Here is a 22225-nt window from a genome sequence, read left to right as displayed (position 1 = left end):
CAAATGGTAAATCACAATTTCTTTTCTACATGAAGAAATCGGAGGGATACAACATCGATATTTCAATATAAGATGCCGTTATCATTTTTTTGAAGAAATGTAAGTTTTAAAAGCCCTAAGATCGCCCGCACTGGAATAAAATCAGTTTTCGAACCAGTAAATCCATTCAAAGTGTTTGAATAAAAGAAGCAACGTACAGACATAGAGATTCGACTTGTTCTAATGGTCGCTATGGTAACGAGCGCTCGCAATATTTTCCGCGAAAATAGTTGCTGTGTATTTCGTTCTACCAGTGCGCCGCCTGCAGTTAAAAAAAGAAACAAATAATAAATAATTCCTGAAAATAAATACACGAATAAATGAAATAAAACTGAATTTTCGTCTATTTTTCTTTAGTATTTTACGAACTTTTTTTGCAGCATTAAAATTATTTAAAATAAGCATATGTTTATTTATAATATATTTTATATTGTACTTATTTAAAATACGCATATATTTATTGCCCTTTTCGCAAGGTTTAATCATTAATATTTCATTTAGGCCTACTACAAACAGTACAGCTAATGTTCTACCTTTTAAAATTTTACCATGTACATACACTGAAAGGACAGAATTCATGGGATACCTGGTTCCTGGGGAACGCGACGCTGTCACCCCTCTCGCTAGGGGACGAACCCACCGCTTGGCAGGTATATAGGTACACTGCATTCACGTAGACGGTAATTCGAGGCGATATGGATAAACGTCGTGAGTTAACCGACTTTGAAAGAGGAGTGACAGTGGATGCCCGACGCATGGGTAACTCTATCGTGGAGGAGGTACAGAAATTGCACTATCCCCGTTCGATAGTATCAAGAATGTATCGGAAATACGCCATTTCCGGAATAACATCTCATCGTGGACAGCGTTGCGGTAGGAGAAAGGTGGTGGATGGACGACGTCTGTCTCGCATTGTTTCTGCCAACCGGAGAGCGACAGTGGCACAAATCAACGCCGACTTCACCTAGGAAGGTGCCAGAAACGTCTCCACCAAGACCATTAGGCGATCATTAGCCGCAATAGGTTATGGGAGCCACCGAGCCACCATAGTCCCATTGCTAACACCACGACACAAGACTCTACGCCTCAACTGGGCCCAAGCACATCAGCACTGACCCTTGGATGATTGGAGACGGGTCTCCTGGTCTGATGAGTCCAGTTTCTAGTTATTTCGAGTGGATCGGAGGGTGCGTATCTGGCAAAAACCGCACGAGGCTATGCACCTGTCATATAAACAACGAACTGTTCGGGCAGGTGGACGATCGGTAATGGTCTAGAGCGTGTTCAACTGGCACACGTTGGGACCTCTGGTACATCTAGACGCATATCTGAACGGTCCAGGTTATGTGTCCATCCTTGCCGACTATCTGCATCCCTTCATGGTCATCATGCACCCACAGGGCAATGGACTCTTCCAGCATGACAATGCGCATCCCCACAGAGCCGTGATAATTAGAACATGGTTCAAAGATCATTCCGAAGATTTTACCACTATAGAATAGCCTCCCCGTTCACCGTACGTGAACCCTGTGGAGCATCATTGGTATGCTGTGGAAAGGTCCTTTCGACCTTTGAATCCTCCACTCATGAATGTGACGGAATTATGAACGTCGGTGCTTCAAGCATGGATGGAAATATCTGTAGAATGCTTTTGTGAACTAGTGGACTCAATGCCTGGCCGTGTGATTTCCCTTATCGGGGCTAAAGGTGAGCCTACCTGTTACTAGGTAGATATCCCATGATTTCTGTCCACTCATGGTATTTTTATTTCCATATTCAAGAATTTGTATTATATTATGTTTATTAATTGATCATTTTCTTTTTATCTTATATATTTATCTGTATTGAGAATTTTAAACAACGAGGAGTGTGTGATGATTTCTGGGGCAGCACTCATGACATGTGGCGGTGTACGGATACGTGTGTTCTGTGGTCGATGTTCTGGACGACCAACCCGAGTTTCCTGGAGAAAAAACGATGTGCTACCCTCGCCTAAGACCAATTAATTCACCAACGGAGTGAAAAAACCCATCGAAATTCTTCGCGTCATTGACAGGATTCGAACCCGTACATTTTTCACCTAGTGTGGGAAAAGTGATTATAACCACTGTGCTACCCACGCAGACTCCATTCTGTAGCAAGTAAAGTATGTTTTTGAAGCTTGGAAAATGTAGCCAGGCTTATCAACGGAAATCCGAAATTCATCAGCAGAATATCCACCCTACAGCCCATTTGATTTTTCGATGTTCTCGTTCTAAAAACATGAGCGAAGAGGAAATAAATATAGTGGCGAAATTGAGATAAAAAGCCACCTTACACTGAAGGACATGATGGAAAATGGGTTGTTTACACGTTCAAAATGTGGATAGAACGTTTCAAGAAGTGATTACACGTGAAGGTCGCTATTTCGAAAAGGAAATTGTTCTTAACCGGTCAGATTCGATTTCAAACAGGCACAATCTCCAAAGTTTCGTGTTTGGGAGCGAGTTAATTTTCAAATAATGGGAAAAAGATAAAAAGATTTTCGAGCACTTTATACTCACTAAGATGGTCTACTGTCTTTTATAATAATTCCTTCCATTTGAAGAAACCTAAGTAATGATACTTTTCACAATAATTTAATATAGCTGTGAGTGATTTTGGTATTCTGAATTTTCGTGACCCAGACAGCAATGATTTAAACCGATGGCTTTGCTGTTTCTTTTGAAAACTGTTTCTCCTTGAAATTTACTGCGCATTACCTTTTCGACTGAACGAAATCTCACGTCCATATCTCATTCTCATCCCTGATCACGTTAAAATTTAATATCACGCTCCAGGTACTCCGAATTAAATCAAACTCACTTTTCCAGATCCCATAAGCGAGCAATTACATAAATATTTAATGCCTTTTCTACATACCACCCGCTTTATTGAATTTTAAAAATCGATACATAAATTAAAGAAATAGAATCACACTGTCAGAGGATCTTGTCTAAAAACGTGAATTAAATATGCTATTGATTTGGCCAGGATAATTTCCAAACAGAGTGCTTAGCGTCTGTTTCGTGACTGGGTTGCAATTATGGACGCTTTATAAAATATGAGCATTGAAAGTAAATGTTCCAAGGGATGATATTACATCGTGTCGAAACCTGTGCCCCAAATAAATCTGAACACCAAAGCATTGGTGTGTCTTTATCAGCGGGGAATTGAGTTAAATGCAAGTTTCTCCGATAATGCTATTTGGCTTATTGGTAACTGATTTTTGAATGCTTACTTCCACTTTGGAATGTTGTATACTGTTCTGAAACATGCGTATATTATATTTCTTATATCTGTGTTTATAGCAGGTAGATGACTGCACTAATTTCTAAGTAAATTGCTAAATTCTCCAACAAATACAGCCAGAGAAGATGGAAATTCGTACGAGAATGTCGCAGATGCATCTCATTTGTGAACTGCAAAAGACCAAAAATACATCTCATTCGTGAACTAGAACTGGAAAAGACCAAGCACTGTCATTATTGTATTAAAGCACATCTGAAAATGTCCTCTTAGAGTGATCTTCTCAAGTTTACCTCTTGGAGAGTCACTGAAATTCTGGAGGCAGGGCCCTCACAACGCCAAATGTGGCATGGTTTCGTAAACCAAAGTGCCATCAGCAAGTTGTGGAATCGGTTACAAGATACCTAAACCGTCCGTAGACGGGTTGATGGTCTGTGACCCTATAGACGGGATCACAGACCATCAACAACGCCGAGACAAGATCACTATCTCTCTTTCTCTTTGGCCATTGCAATTCACGGTTGAACTTTACTCAGCTATCCGGACGCTTTGCATCAGCGATAGAAACACGGGTACCAACCAAAACTCTCCTAAATCGTCTGCACGTACGTACATGATCTTATGTGAGAATACCTATGGGGTGTGTTTTACTGAGTGCTCGACATCGTAGAGCAAAAGGAATCTGAGCACCACTGAAACATCGTTATTGGACTGATGAGGACAAGGAAAGTCCAGGTACAGCCTACAGTGGGATTCTCGCCGTGTGGACTTCTGGTACGGGCTGGCATTGGTATCTGTGATTGTACAGATCTGCACATCATTAAGAAAATGACCCCGATTGTGTACAGCTATAAGGACAGTATGCTGGTACTGTGGGCGAAGAGGTCATTCTGATGGATGACATTGCACAACCTCACAGGACATAGCTGGTCAGTGATATGTAAGATGAGTATTTCGTCCGTATAAATTGGACTGCCTGCTCTCTCGACTTGTATCCCATAGAACATGTCTCGGATTCCCTATAAAGACGCATTTCAATTCCTCCGGCTGTCCAACAGCACTTAATCAGCCAGAAACAGCATTTGCATAAGACTTAACACCTGATCGATACCTTGATTTTATCGATACATCGCAGGTTTGTAACATGACTGGCGGTTGCTGGGGACTGTATACTTTACTAAAGTGGTTGGTTATTGTAGGGTTTTAGGCTCATCAACAACTGAGACCATATTGGACCGTATATAATACGTATGCAAATTGCGTGTGTTCTGTGGTGAATTTGCTGTTTGCCGGACGAAAACCCGAGTTTCCGGTTTAAAAAACCATGCTCCTCGCCTCAGACCAACTAACTCAGCCACTTTGTGAAAGGTCCCATAAACATTTCTCGCATCATTGATGGGGATTCAAACTCAGGTATTTTCCACCCGGTGTGGGAGTGCGATGATTATACCAATAAGTAGGATCACTGATTATACCCACTGATCCTACAAGATTACAGCACATTGCTTCTGATGTGTCATGTTATATTAAAGGCACAATTGTTGTTCGTTCTGGAGTTACTTCGAAGGTACCTACAGAGAATATGCAATGTAATGTATTCTGAATATTCTGCTGTCATTAGATCCAAGATGGCGATTCTAAATATTTTTCTTTTTCTTATATCTATCTATTTCTTTTCATGTCCAAACTTTAAAGGACGTTGTGTGTTTGTTAATGTATTGACTTTTATTTGTTTGATTTTTCGAAATTGCTTGCTGAAAAAGTATACTTTTTTTTATTATTTTACAGTGGCTAACCCTCCGGAAAGCCAGACACCTTCCGATGAAACAAATGTGCCAGAGACCGAGGATACCCAGCCACCAAGTAAGCTATTTTTATTCATAATGATCCTAAGGGGCTTTTTGGGCTGATCGTTTGTGCAATGAGTGTGAGCTTAGCCAGAGTTATATCGCCTGAAAGTAACTGGTCCTACTTCTACGTAGTCTAGGGCGAGTAGGCAGGAGATTCCTGCTCGGCTAAGCGGGCCAAATCTGGCTGAGGTGAGGTGATTGTTAGTCCTTTCTATTCCTGCTCTTGTGGCATTAGCCCCTGGGACCGCCAGCCTGTTTAATTTGGATGACTGAGGACTTACTAACCGGTGATAGATTTAGGAGTTATCTTCATTGTTCCGTTTAAGATTGAGCTTGGAATTGAGAGCTCCTTGCTCCCTAACATTTTGTACATATTATATATATTTAATCAGTTATCAACGTTATTGATCCTTGTATATATACTAATTTTATTTATATAAATATGTCTTCCTCTAGTGAGGTTGACTTTCGGTGTGATGAAGAATTGATGGCGGCTGCCAGTGAAATAACCGAGGATGAACACGAAGAAATAAATACAGAAATGTTAGGTCAGGTCCAAGAAATGAATTAGAAGTATTTTCTGGTAGAAGTATACCAAGGACTCCTGTTAAGGGTAGATTGTCATCACACCTCCTCAAAGCACATAGGAGGAAGGCTCTAAAAAGAAAAAAGCTAAGGTATCAGCCAAAGAAGTGAATTCTGATTCAAATGTTCAAAGCAAGAAAGAAAAGAATCGGAAAAGACGAAGAAAAGATGATAGTTTTACGGATAAAGTTGAACGTTTTGAGCACATAAAAGAAGAAAAAAATTCGTTTAAGGAGTTTTTTTTATGGGACATTAACAGCAAGGTTCCAACTGTAGCTATATGAATCATTCTTAATTTTTGGGAAAAGTTGGAAGCCAAAGCGCAAGATGTACAATTGGAGAACATATTGTTAAAAGGACAGTTGAAGAAAAAGTCAGAAAAAGTGTGTGTCAAGAGACTTTGCAACGGTAACTCGAAAAGAGCTTGAATCTGGTGTAATGGTTCCAAAAGTTCCAGGTGATGATAATAAAGGCAACAACTGATCAGTATAAATCTAGTGAGGAGATGAAGGCTGATATCCTTAAGGAAGGAAGACCTATGTTATCATCAGTGTGTGTCTCTTATATATTAGTTCTAGAAGAGACTGTGGCATGATTGTATATTATCAGTAAATAAAACAAAGAATTCGCAGGCAGAGAATTGGCTCCTACAGTTGGCTCCAGTATTATGGTTGAAGATAAAGAATATGTCAGGATTGTTTATAGGCTGGCCAGCATGTAGATTTAGAGAAATATATCCTATAACTCAATTTTACAAATGTTTTTCATTTGGACAAGTAGCAAAATTTTGTGAGAGAGAGAGAGAGACTGTGTGGCCACTGTGTCAAATAAGGACATTCCTATAAAGAATGCCCAAATCGCAATCAGCAACCAGTGTGCTGTAAGAAGAATAAAATTGAGGCTGCTCGTGCACCCACTGATATGTCCTGAACATAAGAAAGCGTTGGAGATCTATAAGAAAAGAATTAATAATGGCTAGTGAGCTTAGAGTTTTGCAATTGAATGCTCAACGTGCGAAAAATGTTGCATCTCAACTAAATTATTTAATGGAGCGAGATAATATGGTGGTTATCCTCTTGCAGGAGCCTTATGTAGTCGGTGGACAAGTTACAGGATATCCACTAGAATATAAGATAATATTAAAAGGAGATAAGCTAATGGCTGCCATTATTTTACGCTCGCAAGATTTAGTTGTTACAAAGGTGATGTGACCTTTTGTAGAAAGAAGATTATATGTTGCAAAATAATTGGAAGCTTTGGCAGAATACATATACTCTGCCAAAGCTGCCTATATATATATCTTTTGAATTATATTAGGATTCAGACTGTTGGATAAGAAGAGAAATACATGGATTAAGCAGTAAACACAAATAAAGGACATTCTTATCAAAACTAAAGAACTGAAATGGTCTTGGGCAGGACACGTAGCTCGAAGACATGGTGACAGATGGACTAAGAAATTAACAGAATGGTACCCAAGATGAGCTAAAAGAAAACCTGGAAGACAACGACGGAGATGGACAGATGAAATTCATGAGTTCGTGAGTAGTAAATGGATGGCCATTGCACAAAATAGAAGGAACTGGAAAGTTGCTGGAGGGGCTTTCATCCTGCAGTGGATTGAAAATGGCTGATGTTCTTGTGACTATGTATTGTCAATACGCTGAAGAAATAGATCCTTACGTGGAATATCTTGTGAGGCTGCAGCAGGCATTTGGCTCTTGCGAGATGGTGGTTGCTTTAGACTCCAGTGCTAAATCTCCGTTATGGTGCAGTGAGGTATCTGATGACAGAGGAATGGTACTGGAGGATTTTCCTGTTGCTTCCACAACGGAAGTGATTAATGAAGAAGGACATCCGCCCACCTATTCGACTGTGCTGTGCATGAGCAGTCATATATATACTTAAGTATAGCTACTGGTGCAGTTAAGAATAATATTAGAAATTGGACAGTTGTAGTGGGATATACGACGAGCGACCATCACAGAATCTCCTTCAAGATAAGTGCATAAGATGGAATTCGAGATGTGCATGATATAAGTAGATTTTTTGTTAAAAATTTGGTTTTAAAAAATGTTATGGAACAGAGGATGACGTACATAGCTTGATTCAGGCAGTGGAGGGCTCTGGGGATTGGTATGTGGTATGAAATTTTATAGATTTCAAGGGTGCCTTCCACAGGTTGTGGTGGGATGGCATCCTTGCTCGTATAAGAGCAACAGAGTGCTCTGTTATGTTATATAAAGTATTTAGAGACTATTTTAATGATAGGAAAGTGAATGTAGAAACTACGTATAAAGTTGAGAAAATTGTACAAAGAGGTTGTCCTCAGGGCTCGGTTAACGGTCTCTTTGCGTGGAACATAGTCCTTATGAGTTCTTGCTTCAGGAGAACGAAGGAATTAAAAAGATTTCATATGCTGATGATTTAGCATTTGGCAGTTCTCGTATTAGAGAAAAGATCTGAAGAAATTCTTATGAATTGGAAAATTGGAGCAGACTTCATAAGCTGCAGATATCTCGGGACAAGACAGTCCAGATGTTGCTGAAAGGCCGTTTAAGTTTAAACAGACTGTGAGGCTCTTGGGCGATTCAGTTCGGTGCGTTAGAGTGACAAAGTACTTAGACTTAATGCTTGAAGAACGATTGTTCTTCACGGAACATGCAAAATATTTAAAGACAAAAAGTAGGACACTTTATGCCAAGCTTCAGGGGGTTGTAAGGAGGGATTGGGACATTAAAGGCTGCGCCCTAAATATACTTTTTGAGGGCCTATTAGTCCAGATCATAACTTACGCCTCCGGAGCATGGTGCATCGAATTGATAAGGTGGTCGTTAATAAGAATTTATTACAGGCACAAAGATTTACCCTGCTTAGTATTACTCGTGCTTGCCCAACTGTCTCGACACAGGCCTTGCAAATTATATCTGGTAGGCTGCCAGTTCAGTATAAAGTTTTACTGTCTGGATTTATATATTATACAAAAAGGAATATAAAAAAAACTGTTATGGGCGTGACACCTTGCCTAGCTGAAGGAAGACTTTACCCCAGAGCTGTTATAAACCAAGAGAAAAAAACGAATATGTGAGCAGCGCCAAGCTAAATGGCAAATAAGCTGGCAAGAATCTTTCCAAATATGGATATAGTAGATACTCGGAAAAGAACTTGGTTACAGTTTGGGTTGAACGCTACCTTTTTTAATAACAGGCCATGGTCTTTCTTATGGGCTTTTTCAGTTTGGACTCTTGGACCGAGGTACCTGCAGTTGTGGTGAAGATGAGACTGCGGAACATGTAACTTTAGATTGCAATCGATATCTTGATTTAAGAATGAATTTGGAGTTATCTGTAGGCACTCTGGTGAGGTAGAGACTTTGGATCATGTTACCGGCTATTTACTCATTTTAATAACTATGTTGCAGATGTTTTTAGAAGATGTACCGCGATTCGAGTAGGTAGTAGAGTAGAGGTAATTCTTCTCGCTAAGATTGATGGAAGCAAAATTTTTGCGATCTAGTGTTATTTAGAAGAGGCTAAGTGGCTGAAATAATTGTTTGTTTAATTATAGTGGGGTTGCCGAAATTGTCTTTCTTAGCTCGGAAGATATTTTTGTATTTAACACAAAATATACATATTTAAGTATTGCTGTATTTCCAAAAGTAACCGGACACCTGCGCCTTTCTAAGAACCGTTTAATGATAATAATTAATAACAAACAGTGCGATTATCTCAGTGGTTGCTACACTTGACTACCAATGAGATGTTCTCGAATTCGAATGCCGCTGCGAAAACAAAATCGCGAAAGTCGCTCCATAGGATCTACCTCCTCAAGGTAGAAGTGATGGCTGAGGCAAAAGTGCCGCTATCTGGTGTCGATCAAAATAACTATCACCCACCACTGTGTGCAAAATTCCAAAGGTAAACTGATCCACCTCCATATCTACATGAAGATGACAAGAAGAAATAATAAACATATCAGGTGGTAGATGACTTTCATCAACCGGTGAAATACCACCAATTTGCTTATTGGAGGCTTGAAGTGGTGAAGCCCATGTTTAGTCTCTAGAGCAAAGTTTCCGGCATCCCGCTCTCCCCATACTCCTCCTTCAACCCATGCACGGTACTAAGTACTATAGGTTTTGATACCTTTCGTGTTTGGGGTTTTCATAAAAAAAAAAAAAAAAAAAATACATCATTGAGTGTTGACACAGGATAAAGACCTTCACATTCAGCTCTTAGGCAGAGGGCTCTGTTCAAAATGTCGGAGACAATCTCCCAATGAAGACAGTTGAGCAAGCGATGCGTTAGCATTAGCAAAGGCACATGATGCAAGAAAGCAAGCTTATATAGCATCAGTCACAAAAAAAAAAAAAAAACCATTATTTCACCCATCCACTCGCTCCAAATGTTTCTCAAGTTCTGCCTTAAATCTATTTAAGCTGTCAACTCCTACAACGACAGATCGAAGTTTGTTCCAGCAATCAACCACCCTCTGGCTAAAGGAAAACTTCCGCACATCTATCCTACAACTGTTTTTTCCTCAATTTGAATTTATCCCCTCTCAGGCGATTATTCTGAGCAAGAGGCAGAATCCCATCAGCATTGAGCATGCTCAAACCATTCAAAGCTTTATACACTTCAATCAGATCACCTCGCAGGTGCCTAATCTCCAGACACTGTAATTTGCAAAACTTAAGCCTTTCTTCGTAAGAGCGACCCTTTGTTCCATTCCCTAATCTTGTTGCCCTTCTCTGTACTCGTTCCAACAGCTCTACATCCATCTTAAAATAAAGCCTCCAGACTTGTATACAGTACTCAAGGTGTTGACTGACCATTGCCTTATACAAGAGGATAATCACCTCCTTATCCCTGCTAGAAAAATTCCTGTATATCATTGACAATACTCCATGAGCTACTCTTGCAGCCCGTCTGCACTGCTCAGAAAACTTCATATCTGCCTGCACAATTATCCCCAGGTCCTTTTCATTCTCTACCACTGTCAGTGTAGTACCACCGAGTTGATACGTTACTCTGGGGGTGCAGCTTCCCATATGTAGTACTTTACATTTGTCAATGTTAAACTTCATTTTCCACCTCTCAGCCCATCTGCTCAACTTTTCGAGATCCTGTTGCAGCAGCGTACTGTCATTAGTGTCCTTAACAACCCTGCCTACCTTTGTATCCTCTGCAAACTTGGACATTAAGCTTGATATACCATCATCAATATTATTTATAAATACAGAAAACAATAAAGGACCCAACACTGAACCCTGAGGGACTCCACTAATAACATTAGTCCACGAAGAGCAGAGTCCATTGATTACTACTCTCTGTCTTCTCCCACTCAACCATCCCTTTATCCATAGCAGAAATTTGCCTCCAATGTCACACTGCTCCAATTTGTGTAGCAGTCTTCCATTTGCAACAGTATCAAAAGCCTTTCTAAGATCCAAGTATAAGAATGATATCAAAATTATTCTTTGCATCCAGTTGCTTTGTGACTACATCATAGTATCCAATCAAAATGATCAGACAAGACTTCCCCTTAACAAAACCATGCTGTGTCCGAGCTATAACTGAAGTCTTGTCTAGATGATCCTGCAGTGCTTCTTTAACCAGTGCTTCCATTAATTTCCATGAAGTTCAACTAACAGATCTCTAAATTACTTGTGTGAATTGGAGTCACATTTGCACATCTCCAGTCTATGGGTATCTCCCCTGAGTCCAGGGAAGCTATCATAATTATGGCTAAAGGTTTGTTTACTTACTTTACTGCCTGTTTAATATAACTGGATAGATTCCATCCACCCCAGGTGTTTTCTAATGTTTATCTTCAACAATTTCTCCTCCACTTTACTCTCAGTTGTTACAAGATTATCTAGCTTACTGCCAGAGTTGAATATACCTCTGGCATTCCCCTCCCTGAATAACTCGTCATGTGTGAATGTCGATGCAAAATATTCATTTAGTTTGTTAACTACCTGAGCAGGATCATCAACAGTTGACCCATCAATATCAAGTGGACCAATCTGATTCATCCCCTTCCTTCTAGAGTTTACATAAGTAAAGAACTCTTTGCTGTTTTTCTTTGCATCCCTTGCCAAAGATTTCTCGTAATCTGCCTTCGCCTGCCTAACCTCCTTTGTAACTTGGTTACAGATTTTATATCTGTCATAGGCTTCTGTGTCACGTGTTAATTTGTATGTATCCCATGCATTTTTCTTCTCTGCCATATGTCTCATTAGTTCATCTGACATCCATTTTGGCCTAAACCTTGACCAATATTTCTTCGTTGGTATGTAAAGCCTAGTAGCTTCTAAGATAAGTTCTTTGAATGCTTCCCATTTTGCATTTGCTGTTGGTAACATCATCAGTTGGTCCCACTGTATAGAATTTAAATACTGTCTCAGTCCATCGTAGTCGCCTTTACGGAAGCAATAACCCTTCCCTTTACCTCTGATGGTAGTTACCTCTTTCAGTAAATCCCACTTCAGCACACTGTGATCACTGTCACCTAGTGGTTCCTTTATCTGCAGATTCTTAATGCATGAAGAATCACTACTGATAATCAGATCAAGAGTATTACTCCCTCTAGTTGCCTCCCGAACATGCTGATGTAGAAAACAATCATCCAATAAATCCACAAAAGCCTTGCTAGTGTGTGAGTGACCAACCCACAAATTCCAGTCAATATCTGGGAAATTAAAATCCCCCATTATAAGACTCTCTGATTTTCTGGCTCACTCTATTTCTCTGCACAATTTCGCAACATCAAATTCATTAGGCCTATAACACACACACACCTGCTCTCATTTTTCCTTTCCCAGTGTTTCTGTCACACGAAACAGACTGAACACTGCATTGTTCATCTTTGTCAGTTGGATGCACTTCCTTAGATTTTATGTTTCTTAACTAACGGCATAACTCTTCCTCCCTTCCTGTCTTGTCTATCCTTTATGTTCACATTGTAGTCCCCAAATTCCAGTTCTGCACTGCTTATGTCTCTGTGACACAATGTCTCTGATATCCCAACAATATCTGCCTTTGATGTCTTGACCAACACTTCAAATTCATCGAATTTATTAACTATACTCCTAGCATTGGTGTACATGCAAGTATACAGGGTGATTCACTACCAGTGCGACAAACTTGCAGGAGGTGTAGGGGCACAAAGACGAATCGGAATCACATAGCATTGCAGGATCCGAAATGCCTTCGTCATGCGGTAGAGGACGTTGAACGGGAGGTCGCGTGAACAGCGATCCCGCTGGAAGTCAGCATTTGCGAACCGGTTCCCGAAGCAGTAGGATGGACGAGTATTCAAACGTTGAACTGGCCGACTTGTACCTCGCGTATGGAGCTGCGGACTGTAACGGGCGCGCCGCTCTGCGCTTGTACCAGGAACGTTTCCCGCACAGGCGTGCTCCTCATCATACGATTTTCGCACGTGTGCACAGAAGGTTACGTGAGACTGGTTGTTTCACGAGAGGTACCATGAATCGAGAGTGAACGACGAGGACGCCAGACAATGAGGAGAATGTCCTACGTCTTGCAGAAGGCAATCCGAGTACGAGTACTCGAGCGATAGGCCAACGATTGGGTATTTCCCAATCCACTGTATGGAGGATACTGTCAACAAACCAAATGAGTTCATACCATCTGCAACGCGTCCAATCATTGGAGCCTGTGGATTATCCACTCCGGAGGACTTTTGCTACTTGGTTTCTTCAACAGAGTCCAGCAAACAGCGCATTTGCTGCGTCCGTATTGTTCACGGATGAGGCAAGTTTCACAAGAGAGGGAACCTTCAATTAACATAACGCCCATTTGTAGGCTTTGGAGAACCCCCATGGTACGCGAACACGTGTAACTCAACGCGTTTCTCTGTCAATGTTTGGGCCGGCATTGTTGGAGACCACCTCATTGGACCGTACCTTCTGCCCCCTCGTCTGGACGGTAGGGCATACTTGATCTTGCTACAGCAAATCCTGCCCGAACTTATTGAAGAAGCACATATTCCTCAGTCGTTGCGCTGCTCAATGTGGTTCGGCATGATGGAGCTCCCCCACATTACACCAATGACGTCCGCCAACACCTAAACGTTACATTTGGACAGCATTGGATAGGTCGTGGTGGTCCGGTTCATTGGCATGCTAGATCGCCGGACCTATCATGCCTGGACTTCTTCTGCTGGGTTCAAATGAAGACATTGGTGTACGAGACCACCGTTGATTCAATTGAAGACCTCATCGCTCGCATCTCTGTAGCTGCCGGTGAGATTCGAGACATGCCAGGAATCGTCCAGAACGTTAGGGATTCCATGCGGCGGCGCTGTGAAGCCTATGTGACTGCTTCTGGTCGAACTTTCGAACACCTTCTGTAGCATGGCTTTTTTGCCAATGTAAAACTTGTCATTAAAATGATTTCTGTTACACTAACGAGTTGCTGTTTCTGTTCTTTTTCTTTGCTTCTTTGTACACGCGACCTCCCGCATGACGAAGGCATTTCGGACCCTGCAATGCTATGTGATTCCGATTCGTCTTTGTGCCCCCTGCACCTCCTGCAAGTTTGTCGCAGTAGTAGTCAATCACCCTGTATATTCACCTGTTTCTACTCTTAGTTACCCTAACACAGCCCATGTATTTATTTGTTCCACTATGACTCCCAGCAGTCCTGGAAATCCCCATTGCCTTGCTTTCCAGGCTGTTACTCAATTGCATTTCAATAGAAGCAGTGCAAGAATCACTTTCACCTCTGCCAGTGGCTACTGTTAATCTTTTCCGACCCACCTAATTCTGCCTGGATGGCATCAGACATCAATATGCTGTCCTCATATAGCTACCGTAAGGGAAGGGCATGACCATCCAGCTCAACCAACTGGAAGTGCTTTCTGTGCAACTGCTCTAGTGACTGGCCAGAATGGAAGAAGAAAGGTCCCACGCATGAAGTGAATCAGCGAAATTAATAAGTTCATCATGCGAGCATACTACAAAGTAACCAAGCTAGAGATCAATATGACAACGTACAAGAAGAAACTACATATCAAGTTTTTCTAACGGTTCCCGACCTACAGGTTACCGAACAGTGAATAACAGACAAGAGACTTACCATCATCATGAAGAACTTGCTAGCTTCTGCAGTCTCCTGAAAAAATCATGCAGGATGTGGGCGATGAACTGCAAAGAACAAAAAATACGGACACAGCCGAACCAGAACTGGAGAAAGAACAGCAAGTACAAGAACTACAACCCGGAGCAGCTGAAGTGAAAACAGCCGAGATCGCGATATCCAGAATACAAAGAGTGGAAGAAGGCTCTGGAAGGCTCATTACCTGTGGAAAGTCACACACCATTTCAGTCGGCCGAATTACCTCAACAACAACGAAGTAACACTAGGTGCCATATGCACAGTCGTTTACTTTGTCGCTGTAGCTGCCACCAGGATGAACGAAAGAGGAATCCGGAAATAAAAGAAAGCAAAACGCAAAGACAAGGAACCACCAAGTGGTTCCTTGGCTTTGTCCATAGAATAAGGCTAAGGACAAAGAACTAAGACTGAAGATAGGACAACTAACCCAGTATGAAAGGGGGTAACAGACGTAAGAAGCTGATCACAAAGGCGAAGAAAATCCTCAAGAAAGGCAACATCTACAGCAACCACTAGATCTATAATCAGAGGATCGAAGAATACCTGGACACCTTTAAGCAGAACCTCCTTGCATTCAGCAAGAGACTTCGCTGATACAGGGAGAGTGCCCAGAGGAAAATAAACAACCGGATATTTGATAAAAACTAGAGGGACTTCTAGAGGAATGTGGGACAAGAGGAGAAAGAGGGGAAATGGACTCCATGACCAGAAGGCACTCGAGGAGTACTGGGGTAAACTGTGGAGCAGTGAAATTAGCCATAACGGCCGTGCTCCCTGTATAGACCTAGGACGGAAGAAAACCGAGGACATACCAGATGACGGAATGAGAGATTCAGGAGGAAGAAGCATAACAGTCCATCAGGAAGTCCCACAACTGGAAAACCACAGAGATAGATAGCATTCGCAATTACTGGTACAAGAAGTTCAGTTGCACACAAAAACACAGCAGAGCAGCTCACCCAGATGATAAGACATCCTGACACAGTCCCAGATTCTCTGATTCAAGGAATCACCTATCTAATGGCTATGGACAAAGATACCACAAACCGGCAAACTGCAATGACCAATACAGACCTATAATTCCATGAGAGTCAAAAAAATTATTAATACGATTAATTGTCAATGGAATACATCAGAAATCGGGTTATTTGTTTCTTAAGTACTTGAGAGATACAATCCAGTTTAAACCAATTATCCAAGTACTCTGTTTTTTGTGTTTTTTTTTTACTTTTTCTGCATTTAAATTGGCATCCTCGTGGCAGTTATCTTTAATTACTAATTTCCTACTTCTAAATTAACTCCCGAGAAATGAGGCCACCTGCGCGTTGCCGCTTCACAGACTGGCTGCAGTTTAAATAGATTCAAAGTTGAATTAAAATATTTCTTTTAGGTCTTCAAATCTTCGTAAATTCCGATAGCGCGAACTGATACAAGTTTCTCCGACGAACTCGTTAACGGGGGGTACAGTCGCTAATTAAATCCGCTTTTCCTAGACGCGGACCAGATGATGAAACAAGATTATTTTCATTCTGGCGTAAACTTTGCAACTAGTTGCCCGTATGAAACGCTTCGCGACAGCATTTCTAATTAACATGAATGACCTTAACAATCCCGCTGCTATTGATTCGAATGTGAACCATCGTCGAGTCAAATGGTGTCGCCTTTAGATACACTGGACTGATCATTGGTGGTGATTAGGAAGTTCAAAAACGTAATAAAATATTATGAATTTCATCCAAACACGGCTATGTTTCTCAATGGACATAAGGACTACAGAAAGTCATTATGAAGTCTTGATTAAATTAACTTTCACCCTTTCCGAGTGGCTCTACAAACTGGTCTTGTAAATGCATTTAAATAAAAAGAGATCTTTTGAGTTTTGTCCAAATCCAGTGACGTTTCCAATCGCTTACCAGATTTGGTGTTCGATTACTTTATAACGGGATAATTGAAACATATTCTACAGCTAAAAATAAGAATAAAAAGGTCCCACATATATGTCTCAAAGTAAAAGTTAAAAGCAAAAAGGTAAAAGTTTAAACACAAGACTTTATATGTTCTATATAAACCAATAATCTTTTCAATATGTTGCTGGTCTGTGGATTAGAAGAGCCAGTTTAATTATAGTTCAAAATCAGCTGCTAGCGTCTATTTAAAGAAGTTTCTTTGAATAGATGTTATTGCACTCATGCCGTACTTCGTCTACCCCTGCTATGAAGGTTATAGTAGGTGTCGTTGCTGCATACCTCTTTTGCTGTCCTCCCCACACCGGGTTGAACCGGGTCGTTGAAAGTGATGCCATGAACATGTGACTTGCAGCCCTGAAAAATAGGGTACAGTTCTCTGATGAGTCCCGTTTTAGTCTACAAACAGATTCTAGACGTTATTTCATCTAGAGACAGCGAGGAATGCGCTACCATCCCTCGAGCATCAGAGAAAGGAACGCTTACGGTGGAGGCATTGTTCTCGTGGGGGTGGGGGGAATATATTGATCAAGGACCACACCTCATCTTCATGTTTTTGATAGGGATACCGTAACTGACCAGAGGTAGAGAAAACCTATGTGCAACTTTTTAGGGGTGGGGCTGATCCAGATTTTCTTTTCATGCATGACAACTCCACTGTACATAGAGCTCAAGTGGTGGAGGAATACCTCGAAACTGAAGGTATCCAACTGCTATCGTTGGATAGCATTCTTCAACAAATCCCATTCTTCCACCAGCCTGCGCTGGTGGAAGAATGGGATTTGTTGATACAGAATCTTATAGATACTGTCATATTGAGCATGGTTCACTGCTGTCAGGCCTGTTTAGCCGTTGGAGGAGATCATACGCCATACTAATGTCATGTGACCATTTCGAGCAACTTGTATCGACTTCTGTAATGTGACCTTTTTGGTAAGTCTTATACAACCTTTATTAATGACCCATATACCTGTCCGAAGTTTCTCGCTGTCTCCTCATGTCATCGTTATTCCATGGTACACCACCATACCCAATTTTATGCCACTTGATCGTAAGCTGCTCGAGTCGCACCACGAATTCTACGTGTTCTGTTAATTTTGTCGAGCAGTGTAGTCGTACTGTGAAATGGATACAATTGCCGTTCATGTAATGTCCTTCATTCACTTGTAGATGAAACATTTGAGAGATCTGATTACTATCTGGTACTCATGGTAGGAGATAGTTGAACAGCACGTGGTGTTTGCTTTCTCTTCAACATTTGCAGTTCGTCAAAAGCTAAATCCATTACAGGTGACAGTTTCAGTGCACTTGTTTACACCAAAAAATTGTACACTAAAACACTTGTAACAATAGGTGGTGAAGATCACTCATTTCCTTGTTCCTTAACCTTCTTTTCCATAGGGTTAGTACTGCGTGGGGTGCCAAGCGAGTGACCTTGAGCTTCTTGTTTTTGTCCCTACTTTAGTTAGGGACAAAATGGCGGAAATAACCTTGGCATCAGTAAATCGGGATTTATGGAAGAGATTAATCACCCATTTAGTGGAGAGTAAATTTTTCAAACTGTACCCACATTGAACGTTTTGTATCTCTCTTCACACTCAGCCGTCCTAATTAGACTTCAAACTTATCAGCTCACGCAAGCGCTGTATGACCAGCCACGTATCTGAAATATGCAACAGCATGCTAATTAGGAAGTTCACAGAATAAAAGACAAATTAAGTTATAATATAGCTAAAGCTTCAGAAATTCATAGATATTTCTCATAAAAAATACTAACCCCTTCAGAATCTATCTACATTTCACTAAATTGTATCTAAATCCGTTGTCTTTTTCTCCAAGTAAGTAAACTAAAATCCTTAGTTGCCCAAAGAAACCGAAACGAAAAGCCTGGCTTCAATTGCACTTAGCAGTTGTGACAGCTGAAGATATTTTTAACCATTATTTCTATACAAAAGCGCATAAACCTTGGCATTTGCCAACAAAATAAGAAAGTGCATCAAATGGTACATCTTTTGCGTGTTTAATAAAACCCTTCTCTGTGATAACAATAAAACAGAGTGGTTATTGGAAAATCTTTCTGAGCATCACAATAAACAAGCAGGACACGCTCTCTTGTGGCATTTAAATATCCAAATGCTTCCAACGACGTTGCACGAAGATTGTCGTTTTGGTCAAATTACTGTTCCCGCTTCAACACTTAATAATGAAGATTAAAATTAAGTAGTCACACATGAATAATGGATAAGTTCTGTAGAGTCACTGTAGCATTCACTTCGCTATAATTTAAAATTATCTGTCATAGTTTAGTCGAAATGATTGCATGCATTAAACATTGCTGGAAGTCCGCGTTGCACGATGTACATCGGTGGAGATTTTCCACTAACAATGCGGCTTTAGAAAGTTCGAATTGCACTTGGGTCACGTTCGAGTTTGCTGGATTTTCCATTAGATAAAACGTGCGGTTTAAACATTGTCCGAAATTGTCTATCCTCGCTGGAAGTTGAAAGAAAATGCGGTCCAACTTAATCATACATTTATGAGAAGCCAGTAATTCATGGTTGTATGTCGTGACTACTGCAGAGACCAGATATATCGAACATTACTGTCAGACAATAAAAAATATATATATTTTTACCCATCGTGCCATCTTTACTAACATCCATGCTTTCATTTTCTCTGCACAGAACTGTAGATTTTAAACTTAGTCCTCTTAAAGCTCTTTGGATTTAGTATCTAAGGTGGCCGCCATCTTTGTTGGTATCCAAGATGGCAGTAGCGGCCATCTTGCAAACTAAATCCAAAGGCCTTGACCACCAAGATGGCCGTGTCCAGAATTTAGTGAGATCTACTTGATCTACTTTATAAAAAATATATTTTACCACCCTTTTGTAGGTATGTCCACCTTTAAAAGACTGTCCTTCCTACTATATAAACATCACACCTCAGCCATAATTCTAAATATTGCAGGAAAATACATTAGATTGGCAAAAGTAACCGGACGCCTATGTCTCCAAAAACCTTTCATTGGCGGTCATTAGGTCCATTCTTCTCTCAACACAGCGGTCAATTCATCTACGGATTGCTCTCTTAGTGTGACCCGAAGCCGATGTCCAAGTACCTCCCAAAGGATATTCATTCCTTTAGGATGTATGTGGATTATTTGGACAATGTACTATATCTGGATACTTGAGGCAATATAGCGTATTTTCTAGAAGTCCTTTCAGCAGGTCTTCACATTGATTTGAATGACCCCTCGTGGATAGCACAGTTGGTAGAATCGTCGTCCTCGCCACATCGGGTAGAAAAGATCTGAGTTTGAGCCTTGTCAATAACGGGAGGAATTTTTATCGGCCTTTACACAACGTGGCCAAGTTAGTCGGTCTCGGGCAACAGCATTTTTTATCCAGTAAATAGAAAATCGACCACAAAATACATGCAATCACAGACACGAAGCAATATGGCCTTAGTCGCTGATGTTTCTAAAATCCTAGTACTGCTTTGAAAGACTTCTATTGGTTCAAAATAAAGTATCTTCAAGGAGTTTTTCAGAATATTTTTTTTCTCAACAAAACAGGGCATCTAAAAGGTTGCATTTTTTTTTATTTTACCATTTTTCTTTTCTGTATTTTCTGCTGTTCTTTTAATTTTCATCCTATGCAGTGTCAATATTTACAGAAATAATTTAAACGGATTTCTCATTATAGAATTCGTTCAGGAAATGACTCTGGTAGGCTATAAAAAAAAGTAAAGATAAAGATGTAACCCTAAGAATTGGAAAACTGGAATTCATTTGTTTTTTCTTCTCACTCTGTTTGACAATTTTACCACCGGTGTCGCTGCAGTAACTGTGAAACAAAATTCCAATTACTTTTTTCCACTCTTTTCTTTTAATCTAATTCAATGAGTTGCTTCGTTTAGCTGCTATGGCCACTGAAATTTCAGAAAAACCACATCAATGGAGTCCAAAGAAATCCCAACCCGAACTCGACCCGGACTCGATACCAAAGGTCAGAAAACATAAATATTAATATTATAATTCGCTTCTAGCATTATCTGTGAAGAGAATTGGGTTATTTTAGATTCCAATGGATATTTTTTCCAAGAGAAGACATATAATTGAATCTACACTACCTTATCAAAATTTTAGAAACACCTGATAGCACGTCTCTGTGTTATCTGACTGGGCTTATATCACCAATAGAAGCTGACCTTAGTGAAAGCGTACAGGAGTTCGCCACAGTTAAATAAAATATTTATAGGGCATTTTAAAATATTTAAACGCCCCCCCCCTTAAAAAAATCGGTTTTTAGGTGACACATCTGATAATCACGAAGATGTTCTTTAATACGTTTGGGATTTGAAGGAGAATTTTATTAATATTTTTATGTGTGTGTGTGTGTGCGTGCGTACGTTTTGTGTTTTCGGGGGGGTGTTCAATCTGAATTGTTAACAATCAAAACATTAATATTAATTAGCAATAAATATTAATTTCCATGTTTCTCTTTGGCACTGGGCCAAGTTCGTGTGCGATAAACAACAGAAAGAAAGAAGGAAAGAAAATGGTAAGAAATGAACGCACCAAATACATTCAGGGATACTCTAATGCAATGAATATTTAAACAAAGGCAAGGAGCGCTCCCTATAAAGATTTAGCGAAGCGCATTTCGGGGGAGGGGGAGGGGGGAAGGGATGAAAGAGTGAACATCCAAGGCACGCGAGCGCATGCAAAAGGTTAGCTCGAAAGGATCGATGATGAAACCGAAGAAGTAAAAAAGATACCGAACTTCGTGAAATTGAGAAATGGACCACCAGGTGGCGCTAGTGTTAGAAAGAGGCAGCCAGATGAAAATCACACTATTATACAAAAATAAAAAATTAAGAAACATCTTATATTACTTGAATTAAAGATGTGATTTCAGTACTCGCCGCTAGGCGGCGCTGTCTTTTTTTTTTTTTTTTTTTTTTAAATAAAACAGAATGTTTAGAGATACTTAAAGATAAAAATTGATTATTTATTTCTAACCCCTCTTCTCTAGAGACTGGCACGGTTCTTGTTCGGCGGATGAATTCTCGCTATGTGTTAAAAGATTCACCCACCCAAGATGGAGAACCCAATGAGCAGCCAGATCCTAAAGTAGAAATGCCCCCAGTTGATACTCTGGAGGCCTGTGACAAGGCAGCTGCAAGGTAGGTGGCGTATTAATCAATATGTAAATTGTGGAGTGGAAAAAAAAAAAAAAAAAAAAAAAAATTCTTAGAATTTTTAATGACCTTCAGTGTACACAAACTCTATTTGTGAAGTTTTAAAAGAATTGCTAAGTGCATGCTGATTTCCAGCTGAATTGTAACCAGTTAGGAATGCATACATGATTAA

General features: G+C 40.3%; 1 protein-coding gene across 1 annotated transcript in view; it reads left to right on the top strand.

Moving 5' to 3' along the window:
• Window positions 1–22225, top strand: part of LOC150075969 (uncharacterized) — a 265177-nt gene that overhangs the window by 183771 nt on the left and 59181 nt on the right. Inside the window, exons 2-3 of the mRNA XM_090387220.1 lie at window positions 5095–5169; window positions 21888–22038. Of these exons, the coding sequence (XP_090243346.1) occupies window positions 5095–5169; window positions 21888–22038 (226 nt within the window). The remainder of the gene's footprint in view (window positions 1–5094; window positions 5170–21887; window positions 22039–22225) is intronic.

Source organism: Mastigoproctus giganteus, chromosome 13 (assembly GCF_048544385.1).
Source record: "Mastigoproctus giganteus isolate SK-2022 chromosome 13, ASM4854438v1, whole genome shotgun sequence".
NCBI classification, from domain to species: domain Eukaryota; kingdom Metazoa; phylum Arthropoda; class Arachnida; order Uropygi; family Thelyphonidae; genus Mastigoproctus; species Mastigoproctus giganteus.
Note: the sequence above shows the minus strand (reverse complement) of the source record. Positions and strands in the feature narration are given on the sequence as shown.